Below are 20540 nucleotides of genomic sequence, written 5' to 3'. Positions count from 1 at the left end.
CCAGATAATGACAGGGTTCCAGCCTTCAAGGAAAAACTATACTCATACATTCCCACTCCTTTCCTCCTTGAAGAGAGTTGCTGAAGAATGCAGAGGAACAAGAGTTAAAAACCAGCCAGGTCAGGAGTTGTTCATAATTATATCCCTTTCATCCTCAGGATACTAGTTTTAAATTCTCTCCCCAGGTCCTTTTAAATCTTGTGATTTTTCTCCTACATCTCATCACCCTCGAGTGCAGTGACAAAGACACAAAATGTATCTTTTAACATGGCCGTAAGTGGCTTTTCATGGAGACACAGATAATAGCTTATCTGATTTATAGAACAATTTTCTTGCCATGGGTTTGAAAGCCTGAAGAGATGGAGGATCTGTTCCTCCAATACTTTACTTCATGCACCCAGATAAGATAGTTCTATTGGAAAGAATATAAGTCAGCCCAGTCCCAAAACAGTTGCATAACTTTCTGGAGATGAAATACAATAATTCAACACTGGAGAAATTTAAAAAAAAAAAAAAAAAAATCTTTCCTTGAATTGAATGGCACCTTTCTTCTCCCTTCCCTGATAACAAAATCAAAAGCAGCAACTTTTGCTACCGTTGGTTTACAGCAAAATGCTATAATCATGTAGCTGCACCACTCACAGCCAGCAGGAATATATGTGACCTTACAGGCTTTATTTGCTCTTAACACACACACACTTACCAGCTCTCCTGGACTTCTCCATCTCTAATTTACTCCTTCATGTCTCATATGAAATAAATTTAATATCACATTCCCAGACAAGACCTAGAGCTTTATTTCGACTACTGTGCAATAATACTTCTACTCAGCATACAGGTACATTTATCACCATAGGTTTATATAGGTCATGCCACAAACCAGGAATTCTTTTTTTTTATTTTAGGGAAGAGCATTAAAAAAATACTGTGAGAAAATGGAGACTTACAGCTACATGATTTTGCAGGCTGCCACACTAACATGAATGCAGGTCAACTTTGCTTTTTGCTTTGCTTTTAATTACATTGCTAGACACACCCAGCAGCTATTTTGCAGTACTGAGTTGAGCTTTTAGTTTCTTCAGGCCACATCTTATGCCTTTCAGCTACTCTTGACTTGCAGAACTCTAGCAGTTTCTCAGCCCTAACCCTCCTCCCTCAGCCGTTACACAGGATATATCAAAATAGAGACTTGTGTGTCCTGCCCTGGTGTTGCAATACATTTAGAGAAAACTACAGTCAAGAGAGGGCCAGATGACAATTTCAACATGAAAAAACAAGAATGAGTTATTTTCTCTCTCAATCCATAGTTACTTTGTGGCACTTATCTCTAGTCCATGTTCTGCAAGCTAAATTTCAAACAAATTTAGCATAAATACTTTAATGAATTTAAGTGCAACCGAGCAAGATTAAACTTCTGGCAAAGAAAATCCCTATGGAGTTGATTACTAGAAGTTAAGAAAGCATACCTGGGAAAGGATATATAGTGTCTTCTTTTACTGTTCTTTAGCCATCTATTACAAGAGACATTAGACAGAGCTAAATAGACCTCTGTTGTGAATAACTACCACATCTTTATACTCTGGAAAAACACATTACCTTGTTTCCCTGCCTTGAATAATAATGATGATAATAATCATCCATGGAAAAACCTTCTAAAGTATACTAAAGGTAAGTGACAGAAGAATAAGCTTAGTATGGGAAATTACCAAAGGAAGAAGCAGCAAAACACAAGGTATTTGACTGGATTAAGTTGTTTCAAGCCCTCCAACAAATTGGCTCATACAGACCTCACACTGCTCAGGACCCAAACAATAATAAGTAACACCAAGAGTACCATTTGTATTGAAGGATAGAGTCTATACTTCCTCCAGAAAAAAAGAGAAAATAATTTCTACACATGTGAAGTGCTATGAAAATGAAAAAATCAGAAGCCATTGCTGTTTTAGAGGGGGCAAAATCAGTTGCTGAGAGAGATGCGTGGGATTCTTCTTCCTCACTCCGTGAGGACTTTATAGGTCAAAACACAGCAATGGGTCAAGGGATTCAAAGAGCTCACCCCTCATGGCTCTTTCCCCACTGCAGAAGCCAGATGAAATTCCTGTGCTACAGCACATTTTCTGCACTATTGTCTCTGCTCTCATTAGGACGATCAAAAACCAACTCCCACAGCAAAAATCTGTTACTATGCCTCTCACTCAGTATCTTATGTACAGATTTATATATGAATTAATAATCTATGCCTTCAGCTCAGGAAAAAAGCCTTTTGTACCTCAGTCTCAAGAGATTTCTAAACTCAGGCCCTGCAGGCAATGAGTGACCATTTCCCCCACTTCTACGGTGAATTACTAAAGCTGATGAGCAATATTCTGGCAAAAATGCTGATTCAAGAAAACGAACAGTATTCCTTCAGAACATGTTTATTCTGCTAAAACCCTCCTCAGAGGCCAGGCGGGCAGGCACTCCCTGCTGTCTGACCAGCTGGCTGGCCTGGCTGGCACCATTCCAGCCTGGCTCCCCACCGGCCGGGCAGTGCGCCAGGCAGCCCTGGCTGGCAAAGAACCACTTCTGCAAAAAAACTAAAACAAATTGTTCTGGTTTGCCTCTAGTTCCACCATTTCAACAATCTATTCCAGCATGGGATGAAACAAAATGTCAACACCCCAGAATTTTCCACAAAAGAGAAATAAATATCCTTTTCTGGTCAGTTTTAGTCACAATCTGTAGGTGTTCTACTGCCTTTTCACAAAAATAACTGTCTTAACAGGGTCTGCTTCAATGCCCCTGCAGAAGCATGGAATTAAACACAAGGACTATTGAGGAATCAGTCCCAAGATGGTTAAATTAATCAAGTTTTTATAAATTATCTGATGAAGTCTGAGGAACTGAATAAAGACTGCTTTTACAATAGAAAGCCAAAATTATTGAGGTTACCTTTACTGGAGCCTGTGTAATTCAATATATTCATAAGTGACCTAGAAATAGCAGAATAGGAAGGAGTTTTTTGATTATTTGGAGTACTCAAAATTGAAATTTACTGTAGAGAATTGCAGGAAAATTGTATCATCCTGCATGACTTGGCATAAAGAGGCACATCAAGTTCAGTGCCTGCAAATGTAAACTACCTACATGGGGAAAAGATGGCCAAATTCTAAAGGATGGTGGGGTTTAAGTAACTCCCTCTGCCCAGAAGATAATGGGTCATTTTGATTAGCTGCACAAAAGCCATTCTCAAATAGACAAAGAATTAACAGAGTAGAAAACAAAACATGACAATCTCTGTCTTAATCCCAGTCCACCTGAGTCTTGAGAACACTTTCAAATTCTAGATCCTCACCAAAAAGAAAAAATAAATAAAAGTGAACTGGAAAAAGATTCAGGCAAGTTATCAAAGTTTCTGTAAATCCTAAGCCAATTGGCAGAGGAATTACAAAGGAGGACTATAACAAAAATCCATCTGATTATGACAGACATGGAAGGGCAAATAGGGATAATTCCTTTCTCTTACTACAGCAACTCAAAGGCCATCAACTCTGACCTTTTTGGCAAATATTTTAAAACAAAGGAAAGTGTCTTCCTCTTACAACAGTCAAACTGTGGAACTGAATGTCACTGTGTGATGTGGAGATAAAAATTGTGAATTAACTTATACAGATAAAAAAATTTTCGAATACAAGTTGATCAACATGTATTAAATGTATATTGATGCAAATACTAGGTATGTTTCTAAAGGCCAAAGTTGACAGAAATAAAGGGAGAAGTATTTGACCTCATCTGTTTCTTGTATTCATTTGGGGCCTGCTACTGGCCACTATCACTGTAGGTACCCAGTTAGCTGAGCTGCAAGTACTGTCTTTATGATAAACAGGTATTTGGAAATGACAGACTTGATTTGGGTCCTGTAATTATTCCTCTCTCCTTCCCACCTCAAACTCTGCCACAGTTATTATATGTTAATTTCTGTTTCCAGACAATTTATCTCTACGTGTTTATGCCTGCACAAGAGCTATGTGCTGTATGAGAAGTGACCAAGCCTTTGACCCCATGCTCTTGGATTAAATGAGCATATTTAGATCTTGACCCTTCAGGAAATGATTTTATAATAAGATGTTAGCACTGTTCCACAAGGAACTCAGTATTTTCCATGCTGCCTCACTAGAGTTTTCTATCCCATTCTGTATAGAAACCCTGAGTAAGCACCTGGAATACCTTGGGCTTTGTGAAGATGACACAGAAGCTGAAGATCAGATCCTTGAAAGTTTGAATGGGATTCTCCTGGCTCTTACTGAAGATAGTTAAGTATCATTTTGGATCACCAATTTGCACAATTCAAAAGCATTAATTGCAGGTTTTGACTATTGTGATAGTCTGTATTTCAAGGAGTGATTGCTGCTGGAACCATAGCTGTCCTCAGGCTGTGTTGCTTTCTTTTATCTCTGTATAAAAATCACAAAGTTACTGGTCACTAAAATACCTAAAACTCCAGAGAAATTCCAGATTTAATATTCTATTTACTACACACTCCTAGGATTAATTTAGGGTGACCCTATCAGGTCAGGCATTTTAAAAGCAGTTTCTAGTCTACTTACACAAAAGTCCCTAAAGCCTCTGCACAGTCTCCTAAAATGACATAAAGCTGCATTTATTTGAGTCTCCTGGCAGATGGTGATTTACCACCTTCAGGACAGCTGGCCATATTGTCAATGAAAAAAGGCTATGGGAATTGTCTGCTCTAATTGCTAGTTTAATAAAAGATGCTGTGCCTAGCTACAAAATTAATTGCTAGGCCATACCTCAGGAATAGCATCTTAATCCCTGACTTCCCATGCCTTATGCAAGCATCCTCTTATAGTCCAAGAAGATGAAACTCTTTTCCTCTTTGCTTTGCCACCCCTGCTTCAATTCAGCATAAAGCAGAGTAATCAGCTGGAAGCACACTTGCTGCAATTCAAGTAGATGACTGTGCCCATATATTCAGAGTGAGACAGACTTTAAGAACCTTGTTAAATCAGAGCCTTGGATCCCACAGATACCCACTCAGAACTCCAGGAAACAAAGGAGCATGTGAATAAAACAGCTGCAAACCTACTGTAGGTATTGCTAACACTTATCATTGCAGAGCAGAGATCCTTCCACCTACTCAGAGAGACTGGCATCTTCCCAACTTTGGCAAAAATCCTGAAGGGCAATCCACAATGCGCAGTGAAAGCAGCCCACGTGCTTTCAGAGATAGCCAAAAATGGTAAGTTGTGCTCAAGTATTACTACAAGGCATCTTACAGCACATTAGCTGCGTGTTTTCACTCCTGAATTTTGTTTCATGGCTACCAGCCATTGCTATTGCAATTGTTTCATTCCTAAATTGCAAAAGCCTGGAATTCCCTCTCTTTTATCTATGCAGAGGAAATGAAGAAACCATGTATTGAAGCAGATTTGGTTCTAACACTGATACCTTTGCTGGAGAGCACAGACCAAGAAATGCTGCTTCATGCTGGGAGGGCCATTGGCCGTATCTGTTACGATAATCGTAAGTATCCACTGAAAAGAAGCTGATTTTCCCTGGCTCTAAGGCATTACTTTAAAAGGCATTGTAACCTGTAACTCATAATAATTTTATGAGACCTGAGCACATAATGCACTTCAGCCTCCAGTTAGGTATACAATTCACACAGCTCACACAAACCTGGCTGAATGCACCCTAAGCACTGCCTGAACTCTGGGTTTCCCCCCCGTATTTTTGACTTCAGGGTAGCACATCTCTGTCAGAACTGCGTTGCAATTACAAGAGGAGCAGAGCCTCATACATATCTTAATCAATTTTGCAGAACTGCCTTGGGTCCAAATCCTGAATGGCTTGGACTTCTTCCAAAGTAATAAGAACATCTATAAGGGAAAGCACTTGTTTAAAAACCATGTTAGAAAAAAGCAGACTTGAAAAAAAACACCAAACCAAACTGAGATATCTATCTATGCAAGGAGTGGTCTTTTCTGAAGACCACTACTTGTATGCAAGAGAGCTTTGTGCTCCAAAGTACCTGGACACCAGCTTGCCTGCTGTCTCACAAACTAAACAATTTTCATTTACTTGCCCAAACCGTTTAAGATTTTTCTTTTAACTCCCAGACTGACCAAAATATTTATTGTATACTGAAAGTAATATGGAAATTTTCACCCAGTATCTTCTATCCACTACCCACTGCCTTCAACCTATCTTCTCTTATCCTTCTGGTGTGGATCTGCACAGCTTTACTTAGAAAGCTGTGGGTTTGCCTCCCTGCACTGTTCTTATGAAATCCAAATGTGATGGATACCTGGTATAGATTCCACTAAGCTCCCTGTGAATTACATGTATTTGCCAGGGAATGACACATAATAGATTAAAAAAAGCTTTTCCTTGCAATAACACTCCTGGCTCATGCAGCTCCTGTATACCAGCATTGCTACAGCATATGGCCATACTGCACATCTGCTTCCCTTCTGGCAGAGCACAGGCCCAGCACAGATTTGCCAAGACGACTGTGATGTGCTTTAATAAATTCTATTACTAATACAGCAATAAATACATCAAAGAGAAGAAAAATTAACTTCACCATTCCCTGTCTGAATTTCCATTGCCCATGCTACAATAGCACCCAGATCCTTCCTGGTGTCTGCCATACACGCTGTGACCCAAGCAGGAGCCCAGCTCTCAGCAAGACACTGCTGCACAAGCAGTGCCCTTGTGCTGGTAAGAAACCATCACTGGCCAAGTTTGTATCTTATAGTTCTTGGCATTCTCAAAATCATTTTAGATATTAAGCAAGCATTCATTACAAAACTAACTACAAAAAGAAAGAAAACGGTCATCAGGGATTTTCCTCAGCAAGCACATGTGGATGGAGAGAGTGGCTTAATTACTTAAGTCAAAGTAGAATCAGGAGGTTTAGCAAAAATTTGTTCCAAACTTGCATTTCCTCCATACACACATTAGCCTGAAGCTACCACACAAAGGCTTTACAAATTCTAACAGTGTGAGAAAGAACCAGACTACATTACTGCTAAGCATCTCAGCTGGACCCTTTCCACTGATTTAATCAGTTCCTGATTTAATCACCTTTAACATCTATGCTTTGCTGACCAGGTGACCTTCAGGAGGAGCTGGTGAAGGTTGGAGTAATCCCATCACTGGTTCGAATATTAACTGACTATGCAGAGAGTGAACCACTTGTCCACGTTGCTCTATTGGCCTTGTACAATCTTGCAGACCTTGGTAAGTAAGGTCTTTTTTAAAAGTTTTTTAAAGTTTTTGCATCTTAGAGCAAAATATCATCTCCACACTGTCACTGCACTTCCATGCCCACACATTTGTTGGCTTTGTTTTGTTTTTCCTTTGGTTTTGTGGTGAGGCAGGGGTGGCGGTTTTTTGGGCTTTGTTTTTAACACATTACTGATACCTAATCAGGAACTGGCCACACTATCTGGATTGGAGAAATAACTACTCTTCTATGGAGCAGCAGCATTTACTGGTACTACATTAAAACAATTCAGATTTAACAGACAGCTTTTGGCCCCAAAAGAAGAGATGGCATAACTTCATATAATAAATTGAAAATTTCAGCTACTTCAGAGATGATACATTAAAAGCCTGTTTATTAAAATCTCATTTCTATTTAATAATTAAGTATCCATACTTACTGAAACAGCTTCAATTTTCATTTACACAATTTTCAAAGCAAAAGCTTTGAAATCCTCTGATTTAGAATATATTTGCCCTACTTTACGCAAGTTGTGAGTAGTAATAGAAGAAAAAGACCAAGTACAAAATTATTATCACTCTCTATATATGGTCTGGCTAAAATTTGATCTACTGCTTCCTCCTTTTAAGGGGAGAAGCAGGGAAGGGGACATGGTATCACACTGTCACATTATTCTCTAAGTAGGTCTGTCCTTATTATAGCTCTTACATTATTCAATATATGCCATTAAAATGTATTCTATGTCAAACAGTGGCAAGCTTTGCTAACATACATCTTGATGGTGTTTAGGAACCCAGCAAGACTAGAAGCCCCTAATCAAGGCAAAAAATATACTACTACAGCAAAGTGACATGTGCTAATGACACTTTCTTGTGTTAAATAATCATACTCCAGGTGGATTTGTAACAGTCAGGTAAATTAAGCCAGGATTAATCTGACACCTATGAGGTCTACAGGAATTACAGAAAAAACAGTTAAAGCAGCTGGAGGGAGAAGGGATAGAGCTTTCCTGTCTCAGTGCTGTCCAAAGAAATAGAGGAGTCTGTCAGAACAGAAAAAGCCTTCAAAAACAGGGTCTAATCACTTCAGATCATAGAGAGATATGCTCTAAACATTTAATCAAATAAAGAAACATTCAAAATCCTGACTTTATCACATGTACAGATTCAGCCAAGGAAGCTCTAAGCATGACCAAAGTTGCTGAACAGCTGGTGAAACAACTGAGGAGAGCAGAGAGCCATGAGAGGTTAGAAATTGTCTTTGAGGTCCTGCAAGCACTTGCAGAAAACGGTAAGGCTCCTTTTGGTCTGGGTGGAACAAGGGGAGACTGGGTATTGAACTGGTTTAAGCTCTGGGTTCCAAGTTTGCAATGGGAGCCTGCTAATGGAACTAGTAACCCTTTCAGGAGAAAAAACCCAAAAGAACATGCAAGATCCTGGCCTGAACAACATTGTAAGAGGTGAGACAACAAAGAAAGGAGGGAGAGAGTAGCACTCCACCGCATTTCAGTAGATCCAAAAGACAGCAGATTCAAATTTATTCTCCACGGTGGGTAAGAGGAAAGCAGCAACACAGATTGTATTTTTAATTTAAAAAATCAGAACAACTGGGTACCAAGTTCAATTCCTGTTTAGGTCATTTACTTAAGAGCTCGACTCACTGCTCCTTGTGGGTCCCTTCCAGCTCAGAATATTCTGTAAATCTGTAAAGATGTGTACTCTAAGCAGCAGTGCCAACATTGGTCCACTAAAAATATCTAGATATCTGACACAGATTTTAAAGACATGAAAGCTCATGACTGGCAACACAAATGTCAAAGACCAATGCAGAAAGTTTTGCTCATTCTGCCTTGGTGTCAATCCTAGCTCCAGAAAGCTGTTACAAACAAAACCAAAACAGTGAGTGCACCTGAAAAAACACTAGCTAAAGTTCAAGGATTTAGCTTTCTATTTAGCTTGAAATGCTTCCACAAAGAGCCAAGAAGTTTTTAATGTACTTTTACTGTGATCTCTGCAGATGCTCTGAAAGTGCAGTTGGTGGAGGCAGGTGTGGCAGAGGTGCTGTCTAAAATCCTGCTGAGGCTTCAAGGCAGTTCACAAGCTGAAGATACATGCATTGTGAAGGCTGCATCGGATCTCATTGTCTCTCTGCTTCTTGGAGGTAAAAAAGGGAATATTACAGGCCAGGTACATAAAGAATCAGCATCCAGAAGTCCCCACAGCAGAGGAGTTGCCATCTTCTCTGTTGCTTTCTTTTACTTAACAGGGACCCATCCACAATCTCTTTTATCATCTGTACAGGAATCCTTCTCAGGCACCACACTTTTCATTTCTATAGCCTAGAGCCCAGTGCTTGGGCTACCATGCTTCCCTTCAGGCACGTACGTGTGTTGCCTCAGGTGATCTAAAACCCCTGTGTCTGTCCCTGGCCAGGACACAAAGGCCACGTGCAGGAGCTTGAGCCATTGTAGCTGTACTGTGGCTATAAGGTCACACCCTGCTTCTGTAACTTTACTTCCAAAGCTGGCTCAAGAGCCAGTCTTAAATTTGAAGCTAATCACATTGAGTTGCAGGGTATTGAACTACTCCCCCATTCACTATTCCAGATCTGTTAGGTACTTTTGAGTATCTGGGTTAGCAAATGAAATGTAGTAACTTCTTGTAGTCCAAGTTCTGCATCTATCTATTAGGAACAGACTACACACATTGGTGACCCAGATGTTTTACTAAGACTTTAAGCTGATTTCAGGAACAACACAAAAAGGCTCAAACTTTGTTTATATTGCTGCTATGCTGTATTTTGGGTAATACAGATTAAAACATCAAGAACTGGACACTTACACTGCATCCCACCACTCTCAACCCCAAAGCAATCAACAACATAAAGGTCTTAAATTATTAACCTTTACAACAATCTAAGTCATCACTTAATGACAGAACAGTTCACTTTGGGGCTAATTATAATCAGATATGAGATATTCTCTATTTCTCATAACACAAATAAGTACATACAGAAGGTTTTTGCCTAGGGCTGTGGCATCATCTCTTAGAACATGGATACTTGCACCACATCCAGACACTTGCAGCTACCAAGACAGGGGCAATGCCTATTGCTAATTTTACAAAACAAATTGTAAGGTTGGTTATTCTCTACCCTTCAAAGATGGAAAGCCACTGTTTGTGAGTGCAGAGAAAACCAACACTATCAGATTTCACTACTCCCTGGTTCTGAAACAGTTACATTCTTTTCTGCAGACTGGAGACTTGCATGCTTTTAAGTTCTAGATGCTAGTGATACTAAAGTAATTTGGGGGCCATAATCGTGAAAAATGGGTCAATCAGGTAGGCAAGCTTTTGCACTTTTCTTTTTCCTGAACCACACCTTATTACAGGGGAGACTCTGGAAATATTTCATCGGGAATATATTTTTTAGAAATAAACAAAAACAAACAAAAAAAAAAAAACCAACAACAAAAAAAACCAAACAACAAAAAACCCCAACCAACCAACCAAAACCAAAAAAACCCACCAAAAACAACACCACCACACAAACAAACAACCCAAAAAAACCACCCCCACACAGTTATTGATGTTTGAGGTTTTAAATCACTTTTCCGAAAGGGAGGGCTACTCAGACACATTGGCAGGGGGGAGAGAAATCTCAAGATAAGCCATTTTATGTTTCAATTCCTATTATAGAAAGCAATGAGCCTTTATACTATGCAGAAGGAAACAGATTCTTATAAGCAGACTCCTGGAAGGCATGCTGTGCTCAATCCATCAGCGAAAGATCCCCACCACACTTCCCGTCCTTTGTCAGCGACAGCTACCGTACTTGCTTCAAACAGAGTTAACAAAATTGCTCAACTTTCTGCACTAATAGGTGCTTAATTATTATAAAAGATTCCCTCAAATCTGTCTGAATATTGGTTTTGTTGGGTTTTTTTTTTTTTAAGCAAGCTATCATCCACACATCTCTTCACCTCCACCTCCATCTTTCCAGGCTCCCTTTCTTCCTTGCCTTATACCTTGTTCTGAATCAGCCATTGTGCCTCATGGCTCTACAAAGGCCATGGAAGTGCCCCCAGTGCCTCTAACTGGCTATTTCAATTTACTCAGCTGAATGGCTTGCTTTGTCTCTTGCTCTTCTCCCCCCATCTTCCCCACCACAGCATTAGATGTTTCATGTGGAAGAAGCAAATAATCTCTCTCATGCCTCACTATGTGCCACTGATGTGTGCACAGTTTTTAATCTGGGAGAAAAAAAGTCCTATGGAAATCTGATCTCAGCATCAAATGACTTCTAGGCAACGAAAAGATGACAGACAGCTTCTGCAGCTATGAAAAGTGGTTGTTCCTATCAGACTTTAACTATGAGCCATTAAATTGAATGTTCTGCTGCTATTAAAGCAAAAACTCCATAGGAGAAAAAAGCAATTTGGAGCTCTGAGACAATCAAAGCAAGGCAACCACTAATGGGCTCTGCCTATTTGCACTTTACTACATGAGAAAAAAAAAAAAAAAAGCTCTGACATTCTTCAGTTTGAGAGGTGGGGGAGAAGAGAGAAATTAAGTTCAATTAAGGTTAGTCTATATGAAGATCGAAATTTTTTCCCTGTAGAATTTTATCAGGCCAAAAGAGGTGACCTATTTCTATGGAACCTGTTCCTAAAGTGGACTGGGCAATTTTTCCTCATATACTCTGATCTCCAAAGATTAGGAGCAGGCAAGAGAACACTTGAAGAATGATAAGCAAAACCATCAGCTTTTCACAATGTGGGCATAAAACGGTATCAAAAGATTTTTGCGTGAGTAGAATTCTAACTATTTCACAGACTAACAGATCTCTCAGGAAAATATCCAATTACATTTTATAAGCTTTTGACAAATTCTTATCTAACATATGTAAGAATACAGGGGAAAAACAGGCTACTAAGTGAAATGTTAAGAGACGAGAAGAATAATAAGCACTTGTTCAGAAGACAACATGTTCAAAGGACAACAGGAGTGTCTATGACTTGGAGGTGGAAATATCATCCAAACCAGCAAAGGTGTTAAAATTACTAAGGCCCTTTTTCACATGCTATACATACAAAAATTAGAAGCCTGTACACCTCAGTCTGTAAATTTAGTTAGAACCATAACAAGTACTAAAGATACTTTTGGCCAGACCATGTATTTGCACGAGGTGTGTACAGTTCCACGGATAACTCTTTATTCCAAGTGAACACGTAGTCTATTTAGTGTTCACACTGTTTTGCCATTATTTAACTAACACCTTCACAAGGTAGGAGCACAGCAATAAGGAGATGTTCGTATGTGTCAGGCATATACTTCTCTTGAGGCATAACAAACTGCATAAAGGAAAATACAGAAAATTATTTTCCAAATGGCATCTTCAAAACACTTCCTTCAGAAAGGATGCCATCAGTAGCATGGAGGGTTTCCTTTTGCTCTTTAGCAGAACTTTCTCATTTCCTAATAAGGTGAGCTAAGCAGCTTCTGAAAACAAAGCTGCCACTTGTACAGAGCCAAGTTCTCAAAGACAGAAGGAGACAGAGACATGCACTGACAAAATACTGCAGAGCATTGCTGGGGAAAGCGGTAGTTTTTTGGAATGGACAAATCTGCTCCTTCACTTGGATTAAATAAACCAGATCTCTTCAGGTCAGGTCATATTTTCCTACCTTTATGTGAGTGCAACACCAATAGACTTTTCATTTCAGAAAGTGTGTTTCTCAAAAGAGGTAAGAAAAACCTAGCTCTGATTCTTTCAAGGAGTAGTTAATGATAACTTATTTCATAGAAAACAAGGAATAACAGCAGTACAGAACTAGTAATCAGATTTACTGTTGGTGGATAACATCCCTGGTTTCACAATAGTGTCTTAAATCAGTAGAATAGTGAAATTAAAGGAGTGTTAAAGGTATCCTGGGAAGAAATGGAAGATGCCACTGGTATTCTACTACATATATAGTGGAAAATACAGCAGCACTGAGGAAAACAAACAAACAAAGACTGGAAAACCTAGGGTTTTGAATTTGACAGTGACTGTCCCTTGAAAGCTCTCTTAAGCTAAACTTTACTGGAGTCTGTCTCAGCATCAGTTTACAGGTAGCTGAAGCTTACCTCTATCTAGAGAGCTGAAGGTTGCAAAAAACAATGCAATATCTATAGCCTTGATCTTAGCAAGACATGAAAACAGTCAAGACTCCCTGAATTCTGAATTTGCATTATTAGTTTCTATCATTGTGTTTCTTACCTGTCTCACCTGCTTGGTTCTGCCCCTTTCTTCAGATAGCAGCTGTTTGCGCATGGTCCAGCTGGGAGTCATACACCAGCTCCTGGACCTGCTGGAGAAGCACGTCCAGAGCAGGGACACCTCTGTCCAACAGGCTGCACTCAGTGCACTGCAGAACCTCGCTATTCCAGGTACAGTCTGAAGACAACTGACTCACTGCGACTCTTTGTAAAGATGGGTCATCTGTGCAGCTCTGTCCAACTCACCAATGCCAGTCCCTTGTGTTTTGAGGGGCAATTGACTTTTCCCCCTCTCCTGCAGGAACATACAGTTGAATAATTCATCAGGACTTCCTCATCTACATAAAGAGTTTAAATATCATAAACCGTAATCTCATTACCAGCTGCTAAAATTGTTTCATATTAATAGCATACAGCAGCTCAAGACAAAAAAAAAAAAAAATCAGAACAGGGTTTATAGCTTAAAATACAGAGTACAAGGTGGAGATAGCTGGTAGGGATGTCAGACTTTCTCTTCCATAAAGCCAATATTCACTGCTACATACAGAACCACTAAATCGTAATGTTCTTTGAAGATGCGTTGTAAAAAGCTCAACTGAATTATAAAATATCAATATATTAATACAGAGCATTGTGATTATCTGTTCTGTTCAAGTCTATTACAAACGATTTTAGAGCTTTCCAAGTGTGTGGACACTTGAAATGCTATTCCTACACTGCAGTTTTCCTCATCAATTCATAAAAATATCTGTAATATCTGTTACATATTCTAACAGAAATGCAACACTTCTAGAAACACAAACTCTATCACTTTCAACAGTATAATCTGCTACCTGAAAAAAAAAAAGAAAAAAAAACACTGAGTGGAAATCCATAAACATTAATTAAATATGGGTCAACACTTGGAAACAGACACAGAAGAACTCTTCAATTCAAGTATTGATCTTAGAGAACAGATGCTTATAAAAAAAAATTGAAAAAGTCATTATGGTCTAGTAAAATGAGTCAGTCTGTGCCACTGAAAAACAAGGACATTAAGAGCAATTTACTTAAGAGGGTCTGCTTCCCAATTTTCCCAATAAAAGGACAAAGGGATATAACAGTTCTCTCATTTCACTGTCCAATCTTCCTCACTACTCCCCCAAAAATGCATGCAGAAATGGGAAAAAAATTGCTCTGGGGGAAGCAGCTTTTGGTAGCACAGCTAAGCAGTATTAAGACTCCTTCCAGACACGCTTATGATTATTACCAGGGATTACTGCACCAACCAGTGGAGTAAAGATGCAAAAATGAGGAGAGGGAAGCACAGAAACAAAGGCATGAACAACAGGGGATCAGTGAGCTCAAATATGAAAAGAAAATCCATTTTCAAGAAATATGGCTGAGTAAATCACATCTTCCCCCCAGTTCAGTTAAGATGAACTGGCACAGAAAGGTTTCCTCATGTGAGCAGGCAAGTGGATGGATAACCTATTACAACTAGAAAAAGGAAGAGAAACAACAATGTTGTGTTTTATGTACTTATTCTGGCCAGGGCTAAGTTCAAAATCAACCAAAATAACCCGAGAGCAGTTCCCTAGGGAAGTTTTAGCCCAACAGAGAAGTCTAAACAATCATGTAGTCCTGACTTAATTTCCAAGCTCTCTAACAAGTTGAACTTTTTGCTAGAAGCCTAACACAGCACACAGTTCACAACAGTTATATCTATATTTCAGATGTTTGTGTCATTACTGAGCCTCGCATCAACATCTCTTTTCCATGTTCTAGTTGTCAGCAAGGTTCAGATGCTGGAGGAAGGTGTTGCGGAGCGGATCGAGGCGCTTCTAAGGTCAGAGAGTCCTCCTGTGCAGTGTAAACTCCTCGGAACATTACGGATGTTAGCAGATGGTCAAGGTAGGCACCTACTAATGTTCACTGAGATCAGCTATGAACTCCCCTCCTCCCTTACCCTGCAAAACAAGGGCTGTGCAAGACTATGGGCTAAGTGTCCTCCTAACCTAATTCCACTCAATCTGGAGAGCTTCCAGCAGAGATTACTGCCAGAGGCTGCACACTTTCCAGACTGACCCAGTCAGCCTCAGAGGTAGTTGAGAAACAAACCACACAAAGAATCCACAGTAGTCGGTGAGAATGGGCAAAGGCCTTAAAAGATGATGTTTTTCACCAGAGATACAGCAGCAAGGCATGAGTATGATGAAAAAGAGCCAAGCTGTAGTGTCAAATCACAGGACAGCAAATCAATAAAGAACTAGAGAACATAAAAGGAATAAAGGGGGCTGGGTTGGAGAGAGGCAGGAGAAATTCATTTCTACCAGTCTTTCTATACACATTGGCAGTTTTATCGTGCTCATGTGGTTCAAATGTTGAATTTACTTTGCATGTTAATGTATTGGATTATCTATTTGCACTTCAGTTTAACACAGAGGGGGGTATGCAAAAGCAACAATAATCTTTCTGTGCACATCACTGCATTTTGAGAAACATGCACAATGTTGGAATTACATTAAGATCTACTTCAATATCTTAATATACCCTTAGGCTTACTTAGCTCTTACCAGAGCACAATACAAAAACAAGCGTCGTGGGGTTTGGTATTGTCTTTCATATTGCCAGAGCAGCTGCTCTAGAGCACTAATCAGTAGTGATCCCTTGATATGCAGGAATGAGATATGCCAAAACCAGAACCAGAATAGTTCTGACCATTTTGTGACAGGAAGTGACAACTGACATGGGACAATTACAGACACCACTTCATTAATTATATGGAAGAAGATAAAACCTCACTCTCCTACATTTCACGCTGCTTTCAATTGCACTACTGCAGGCACCCCTTAATATGACAGCTACTTGCATCTTTTATCAAATTAACATGCACAATAGAAAATTTAGATCTAGCCCTTGTATTACTTTCCACTGCTTCCAGTCCAGTGAAAAGCTGCTTTTACTTATATTTCACTGTGGTAGGAAATGAACATTACAAGATATACAGAAACCTAGAATCTTCCTGCTCTGAGGCTTTGAAGAAGTCATTTTAATGTCATTTCTCTAAAGTTGTATCTCAATTGTGACAGGGGGGAGCATTTAACATTTGAAATTGAGACATCACAGTAACACAGATCTAAATTATCAAACACTAAACTGTCTTTTTTTTTATTTACCAGCCCTAATACAAAGTTGGAATTTGGCACAAGGTACAACTTCTAAATCTGACACAACATTCTTATCAAAATGCAAAGTAGAATAAAATATGAAGGAGATTCAGTGTTTATCCATTCCCACCTCTGAACATAAAATTCTATCACTTTTAATTACCTTCTATTCTGTTTACCCATTGCCCTTAATTAACTCAGCCTGAAACTCTTATGAATACACATCTACTAAGAAGTCCACACTAAATTAGTTAATTGCCTTATCTAGTATAAATTCATTACTCTGACTATCAGCAGGCATGCTGAGGCTTACAGACTAGAAGAGGTAGGTTTCTTCCTAACCACAGAAAACTGCAGGCAGATCTGTCACCTTCATTACTATAAAGAGATGTTAACTCCTGGTTCTTCTACCATTTTACTTCAGAGGAGCAGAATAATTTGTGCACTTCAATAGCCAAAGGACTTTCAGCACAACTGAAAGTTCAATCCTATAAAATGACAAATTTGAATAAATTTTAAGTTAAAAGGTTTTCCTGTTAGGAAAAACTATCAGGTTTTATCTCAAAGAGCTCTATTGCCTGCCAAACTGAGTAAAGAACCTGCCTTTGCAACAAACCTCTTACACTGGTTCCATCCTCCAGCCTCTTTCTTCAACTTCCTGTACTAAACTGATTACCATGATCTCTGCAGACTAATGAGTAACATCTGAGTAGAAAGAAAAGTCTTGTGTTACAGGCAATAACATGCAGGTAGCTGTGCAATGCCCTGTAACTCTTATCTCAAACTATGGCAGCTAGGCTATAAGCTCCCAGATTCCTTGTGGGATTTTGACCTGTGGATTGTTCCTTAGTGGACTGGACAAATTAAAAAGGAAGTGTGTGTACTTCCCCACCTCCTTCCCCCAAAACAGAGTATAGGCTAATTTACAGCTTCTTGAAAATATCCAGAGCAATCATGTGGTTTACTGACACTGACCTTCTGGTGCATGCTCTATTTGACCCTGCCAGCATATTTCAAAAGAAATGCAACACACAGAGGAAAGGGCCAGATAAAGGAACAGGAGCAGGGTGATGCCTCTATCAAATCTATCCCTTCTGTTACAGGCGTTAATATAATTAGAGTTCCACGTCTCAGGAAAAGTTATCTAGTGAGGTTTTTTCAGATGTCAACCATACAGACTAATATTTCTAGCAAGTCTTGAAATAGGATTCCTGAAACACAGGGGAATGCAAATTAAAAGGCTCTTCCACACTCAAGGGGAATTTCTGATGATGCCTTATATGTGGTTCAACACACATCCTTAAGACTCAGGTCATCCAATTACTGACATGCTGCAGTTCTGTACTAAGACTTGACTTCCCATGCTACCAACAGTAATGAATTATCACTGTAACAGCACAAACAGGCTCCCAAGAGCCCACGGTTACATTCGTGCAGGGCTCAAAGTGCAAGTGCAAAACACCAAGTGGGAAAGGGACAGGCCCCCTGAAGTATCACAACAGATTATTTGCTTTCATAGAAAGCTGCTCATTTTCAGCCCTACTTCAGCAGCCTCTTGAAAAGGATACGTCTGTTGGAACAGCTTGTTTTGTCCTTCCCCTGCACAATTCCTTTGGTAAGTATTTCCAAGATCCTTTAAAAGCCCAAAGCTTCAAGCAGAGTTCTTAGAGGATGCTGAGTGCATGCACGGCCCTAGTGACTTCCACATTCACATTCCTGTGGCAGACAGACAGAGGTCTGATTTCAAATGCCTCTTGATGATGCTTTTCTCTTCAGCTGACGCAGCTGAAATCCTGGGCCATGACCCCATGCTGCTCAACAGGCTGGTGCAGTGGGGCAGTGTGAGTGACCACAGCAGCATCTGCAGAGAGGCAAACCGGCTGCTGGCATCGATCCTGCACCACAACAGATCCCAGGTATGAGAACTACTGCTCTGATACATTTCTACTTCACCCTTCTCAAATATTTTTAGAGCTTGTTGACACAGCTAGGGATTAAACAGCACATACAGCTTTACAACAAAAACCATGAAGGCTCACAGTAAAAACCTCTCTGGTCTGCCTCAACACCAGTAAGGGCGAAGTGAGGGGGAAACCTGTGCACTCTGTAACCACAGACACCTCACAGAAACAAGCACCATGGTCACTTACTGTCACTTGTCAACACTGACCCTCCTCAAGTAAGGCTTGACAAATGGTAAGCAGGTAAAGCTTTTCTATGTCCATAAATATGTTTCAAATTTTAAATTAAAACGGTAAAAAAACCCCAGGCCTGTCCTAAATGTCAGTCCTCCAGCAGCTCCAAAGAGCCCAGTTATCCATGATGAATGAATCTGGCATGATCTTTATCTGCTGGTACTTTAGAACAGGCTTCTGTCTTTTGTAAATTGTGCTATTACACACAGGCATCCCAGCCATGCTTTACTATGAGGTAGTGATTAAAAACGTAGATATTATCTTCACAGGCTTTGATAAAGCAAAACTAATCCTTGCTAGTTTGACGACTTGAAATGAAAGAGTGGAATAAGGACAAACTGAAACAAGACAAAATATATATATCTTACAGATATGCATCTATATTTAATTCTAAGTATTGATATTCCAGGTAAATTAGACCAGCTCTAAGCAGACACATATGATCAGTGCCAAAAGCAGTGTTATCTCTAGTCCTTGAATACCATCAGTTTGCACTGCAGCAGACAAGTAATTTCCATCTATTCAGAAGCTGAAGAGTGCAATCTCATTTCCCTCTCCATTCTACTGTATTCCTATGTCAGATTTCCATCTGTTTTACCTTTGCTTTAACAGGAAGTGGTCAGAGCCATCCAGGCAGCACAAGGAGTGAAGCATCTGGTTTCCATGACTACAAGTGAACATGGTGCCATGCAGAATGAGGCTCTGAATGCCTTGGCAATAGCATCTACAATCGATTTAGGTATTTTCCTCCAGAAGCATTTATCTGTGCAAGATCCTCAATTATTAAGAAACATTGTCATGCTGTTAATTCTAGGTAACATGTATGAAAAAGCATGTTTCCTTGTCTAGATTTAGCTCTTCAGCATGAAATAAAGGTTGGCAGCCATTCAGATCATAAAATCAATAGGCTTTGGGAATGGCCTGAAGTTTTGCTTCTTATTTAGGATAGAGTCAAATCATCATGCTGTGTGGACAGGCACTAGCTATTCGAGTAGCATGATATGATACTAGAAACCTACACAAAAAAAAAAAAAAAGAGGGAAAGTAAAGGTGACTGAGATAAGAAAAGATGGTAAAGGCTAAATGAAGGACAAATTATATACCCGAATGGTCAATGAAGACTATAAGTAAAGGAAATAATCTTAAGACATACATGAGGAAAGAATAAAGCAGAAGCATAAATTAAAATGCATTGTAGAAGCTGCAAATGAAGCAAATAAGAAAACTGTAGATTCAAATGACTTTTCCCTGAGCTAATTTTCAGTTACCACACAATTTTTTTCAGATTTTTCCTGTATGACTTGAAAATGGGTCTCAATTTATTACACCACCACAGAAATCTACAAACATCAAAAGATGAATTGAAAAGAAAAATAAGCTTGACATTTGTAACTTCCTACAACAACAAGTATGATTGTGAAGAGCCCACATTACAACTTGCCTACCATTAAATTCTCAAACTCATTTGGCCAACTAATGTGAACCAGCATTTTTAGCACTGAATATTTCAGGTTTTAATTTATTATGAGGTTAACTTTATACAGCCAATAGTAGACTGGTCCTGTCTTCAAGAATGAGGCCAGTAAAGAAATTCTGTACAGAAAAGAGCACAGAAATTCTTCAGTACCGAAGGCAGATGCTCAAGACACAGCCAATCTGAAATGAAGCCAGTGAGGAATTTTTTTTTTTTAAAAAGCATATTCAC

General features: G+C 39.4%; 1 protein-coding gene across 1 annotated transcript in view; it reads left to right on the top strand.

The window, feature by feature from the left end:
• The window catches only part of LOC104690210 (rap1 GTPase-GDP dissociation stimulator 1-like), a 31662-nt gene that overhangs the window by 7377 nt on the left and 3745 nt on the right, over positions 1-20540 (top strand). The window contains exons 2-11 of the mRNA XM_019286601.3: positions 4181-4291; positions 5117-5239; positions 5398-5523; positions 7117-7245; positions 8396-8521; positions 9248-9391; positions 13528-13662; positions 15259-15384; positions 18417-18556; positions 19448-19574. Of these exons, the coding sequence (XP_019142146.1) occupies positions 4181-4291; positions 5117-5239; positions 5398-5523; positions 7117-7245; positions 8396-8521; positions 9248-9391; positions 13528-13662; positions 15259-15384; positions 18417-18556; positions 19448-19574 (1287 nt within the window). The remainder of the gene's footprint in view (positions 1-4180; positions 4292-5116; positions 5240-5397; positions 5524-7116; positions 7246-8395; positions 8522-9247; positions 9392-13527; positions 13663-15258; positions 15385-18416; positions 18557-19447; positions 19575-20540) is intronic.

This window comes from Corvus cornix, chromosome 6 (genome assembly GCF_000738735.6).
Source record: "Corvus cornix cornix isolate S_Up_H32 chromosome 6, ASM73873v5, whole genome shotgun sequence".
Classification (NCBI taxonomy): Eukaryota; Metazoa; Chordata; class Aves; order Passeriformes; family Corvidae; genus Corvus; species Corvus cornix.
This window is presented reverse-complemented; position numbering and strand designations above follow the sequence as displayed.